Below are 3,531 nucleotides of genomic sequence, written 5' to 3' on the forward strand. Positions count from 1 at the left end.
TTTAAAAAATGATGCAATAACAAAGGTCCTCATTCTTAAAACTACTAGTGACAAGAATAAAGGACCACTCCCATCACTAACTTGTTCAAAAAGCAACATTAGCATTCATTTTTAACTTTCTTTTAACCATCATTGCTATTGCAAGAAAACACTCTTTAGTAATTTGTTCAAATAGAGCCTTCAATAGAGAGGAAAAATCAATTTCAAAGCCTTCAATAGAGAGGAAAAATCAATTTCAAAAGAACCACAAAAGGTCCTCATTCTTAGAACTACTGGTGACAATAATAAAAGAACACTCCCAACACTAACTTGTTTAAAAAGCAACATTAGCATTGGTTTTTAGCTTTCTTTTAACCACCATTGCTATTGCAAGAAAAACTCTTTAGTAATTTGTTCAAAATGGAGCCTTCAATAGAGAGGAAAAATCCATTTTGCAAGAACCACCAATGATGCAAGAACAAAGGTCCACATTCTTAGAACTACTAACGATGCAAGAATAAAGGACCTCTCCCATCACTAATTTGTTCAAAAAGCAACATTAGCATTTGTTTTACAACAAAGAGTAACCCTTCACTTTCACAAAAATAAAAAACTAATAAGTATCAATTTGCAATGCATCTTGAAATCCCATTATCCCAATTTAAAAAAACTTTTAACTTACGCAATTAATCAATATTTAAATAAATTGTAATGCAATATTCTTACCATTTTTAAAAATATTGGAACAAAAAATAAAAACAAAACATCAAAAAGATAAATAGAACGTGAATCCTTCCATTCAAGACTACAAATAAACTTCTCTTCAAGAAGCAAAAAGGCAAGTAAAGACATGAGACATATACAACCATCTATATGTCAATATAACTCTTATTTACTTAACATTCCTATTGGATGTATAGTTCCTCTATTATTGTTGGAGGGATATTTACTTGCTCTCTAATATGTACTTGCTAGATCCAGCTAGTTCAAGAACTTTCTTCCAAGATGGGCGAGATGAAATCTTCTCCCACCAAGCATTCACATGCTTACGAGACGTGATAACATCACCTTTCTTGGCCATGTTGATGAGGTAATGTGTGTATGGGATGTGGGAGAGATCTGCCAAGCTAAAGAAATTTCCAACCAAGTACTCCTCCTTTGCAAAGTGGGTCTCATAAACATCCAAAACCTTCTCCAATTTCTCTAAGTTAGCTTTCACAAGCCCCTCATCAATTGGCATACCTTTCATTGGTGAAAACACTAGTTGCCCCACCACAGTAGAGATAGGACCATTGTAATTTTGTGACTCCACTTCTAGCCATTGCTCCACCAAGGCCCTGTCTTCTAGAGTCTTCCCATAGAGTGGTGTTCCAATGCCTTCATACTTCATTGCAATGTACCTTGCAATAGCACGAGATTCTACAACGAGAAAAGTGGGAGAGTAGATATCATGACTTGATAGCAATGCCAAACAACCATGTGAGAACACTTTTAGGTTTGGAAAAGAAATTTGCCAAGGGAAAAAAGAGATGTGTAGATAGAGTGAAGACTTGATAAAAGTATAAATCGTGATAGGTCTTTAAAGAGAACGCACTCAAAATACCCTATCAGAAGTTGAATTAGATGTTGCCATTCATCATATGAAATCGAAGGTTGAACAAAGGAAGATGTTGCAAGTCAGAACCGACTTTTAAAAAAGCCAATCTTCACGACAGTCGTAGGCGAAGCACATGCATCATGACCAAAAGAGTGGTACTTACCGAATATCTTGAAGTCGCCGTCCTTGAGCACAGGAATAACTCCGAAAGGCTGCCACGGCGCAGTCGAGTTCATCAGGGAAGACAATGTTCACAAAACATTAGTGACATCGAGGAGAACCATCTAAACTCTAAAGAAAACCTAGCAAGTCTTTTAAGTACATGAGGAATTACGACTTCCAAGGCATAATATATCTTGAATTACGGATTTGTCCGAGCAAATGTATAAGACCTAAGCAGATATGAATTATGATCTAGCCTCATCAAATGTGACGAGCAGGGATGAAAGACGTGTGCCTGGAGGGCGAGAAACTCAGGTTTTTGGTGTTCTCCCTTGAAGAGATCGACATGCTCAAGCTCGAACGGGGCTTCCTTCTCGAGTGCAGTAGCCAGGACACGGCCAGTGCATGTGGACGTAGCCATGCCATAAATCTTGAGAGGCGCCATGGCTGATGAATGGGGGAGGACGGAGGCAACAGGAACATAAACGAATAGAACGACTATCAATAGAAGAAGCGTGTTCAAGGCAGGATTTATATTGCCTTATTTGGGCATTATTGTCCAGAGCTTTCCCGAGGGCCACACTTTGTTAAGCATTCTGTTTTTGAGCGAGACCCTTCATCATCATCATCATCATCATCATCATCATCATCTTGTAAGGTCTTGGTCACATGGGCGACCCATGTGTGCGACCTTGTTGATCTCGCAAATGAGATTGATGCATATGGTCTGGTCACACGACCAATCCATGCACATGCAACCGTGCTGATCTTGCAAATGGAAAGACGAATTCAGACCCTGGTATCCAAAATGATACTTAGGTTTCCAAGACCAACTCCTTAAACCGCTCAAGCACGCGATGGAATGTGTGCATGGTGGTGCTCTCGTTGACACTCTCAACCACAACGCATCGGGCATGCGTGTGTGTCAAGTCCCCATCAAGCCATAGGCCATGTGCTGCCTCCTCTTCTCTACCCATGAACGATTTTAGTGGCTAGCTGTTTCTGGCGAAAAGTAAAATTAAGGCTCCAAACTCTAGTATATTGAGTAATAATATTTCACAAGAAGATTCACCACACTTTGAACTCTTTTTAGAAAACTAGACAGGATTCACCACAAATTCCTAAAATATTTCATACCTAGTGTATATGAGGGCACATTTGCAACGATATGTGAGGTATGCCAATAGGCTCATAGCTCATCACGGGTGCATGTGTTCAAACCCTAGGTGGGGATCTCCAAAGGTATTATTGCTGAAAGGGACAAAAAAAGAAGCGCATTCCAAAAAAAGGGGGGGGGGGGGATATATGTGAGATATCCTCTATATTTTTTGTTTAGAGTTAATAATCATTCGCCACAAGGTTCATAAGTCTAAAACATGTGAATTTCTTAAAGTAATCCCTCCCTCCCCCTTGGTAACCAAAAAAAAAGAGAGGCCATAGTTCCTTTCCCCTCTCCTCAATTAACACGCTTTCGACATATTGCTTTGAAATAATTATTTTCCATTCAATGAATATGAGGATAAGTTTTTTAAGTAGCATGTTTTCTTTCTCAAAATCTATTTAAATGCCAAATTTTGACCGAAAATGTTTAAAATTTTCACCTTTAATACATATTTTCAAACTTCAACAAATAACATGACACTAAGATGTATTTTCTTGTGAGCATCAATTTGAAATTTCATGTCATATTAAGGAAGCTTTTTGATGCCACTATCACTCACCTATAATGATCCACTAAGTCCATGGTTGTTCGCCGACTCACCAATCATGGGAATGGTGTGCCCACTCACCAA

At 38.6% G+C, this 3,531-nt stretch overlaps 1 protein-coding gene across 1 annotated transcript; it reads right to left on the reverse strand.

The window, feature by feature from the left end:
• Nucleotides 1–752: 752 nt before the first annotated feature.
• On the reverse strand, nucleotides 753–2,309 carry LOC148029466 (glutathione S-transferase F10-like). Its single transcript, XM_087688713.1, has 3 exons — nucleotides 2,034–2,309; nucleotides 1,740–1,788; nucleotides 753–1,398 (listed from the first exon to the last, which is right to left on the reverse strand). Exons 1-3 carry the CDS (start codon nucleotides 2,181–2,183, stop codon nucleotides 926–928), a joined length of 672 nt encoding a protein of 223 aa, XP_087544839.1. The 5' UTR covers nucleotides 2,184–2,309; the 3' UTR covers nucleotides 753–925.
• Between the last annotated feature and the right edge of the window lie 1,222 nt (nucleotides 2,310–3,531).

The sequence above is a fragment of the Lygodium microphyllum genome, chromosome 11, assembly GCF_053477565.2.
Source record: "Lygodium microphyllum isolate KBCC chromosome 11, Lygodium_microphyllum_v1.1.10, whole genome shotgun sequence".
Classification (NCBI taxonomy): domain Eukaryota; kingdom Viridiplantae; phylum Streptophyta; class Polypodiopsida; order Schizaeales; family Lygodiaceae; genus Lygodium; species Lygodium microphyllum.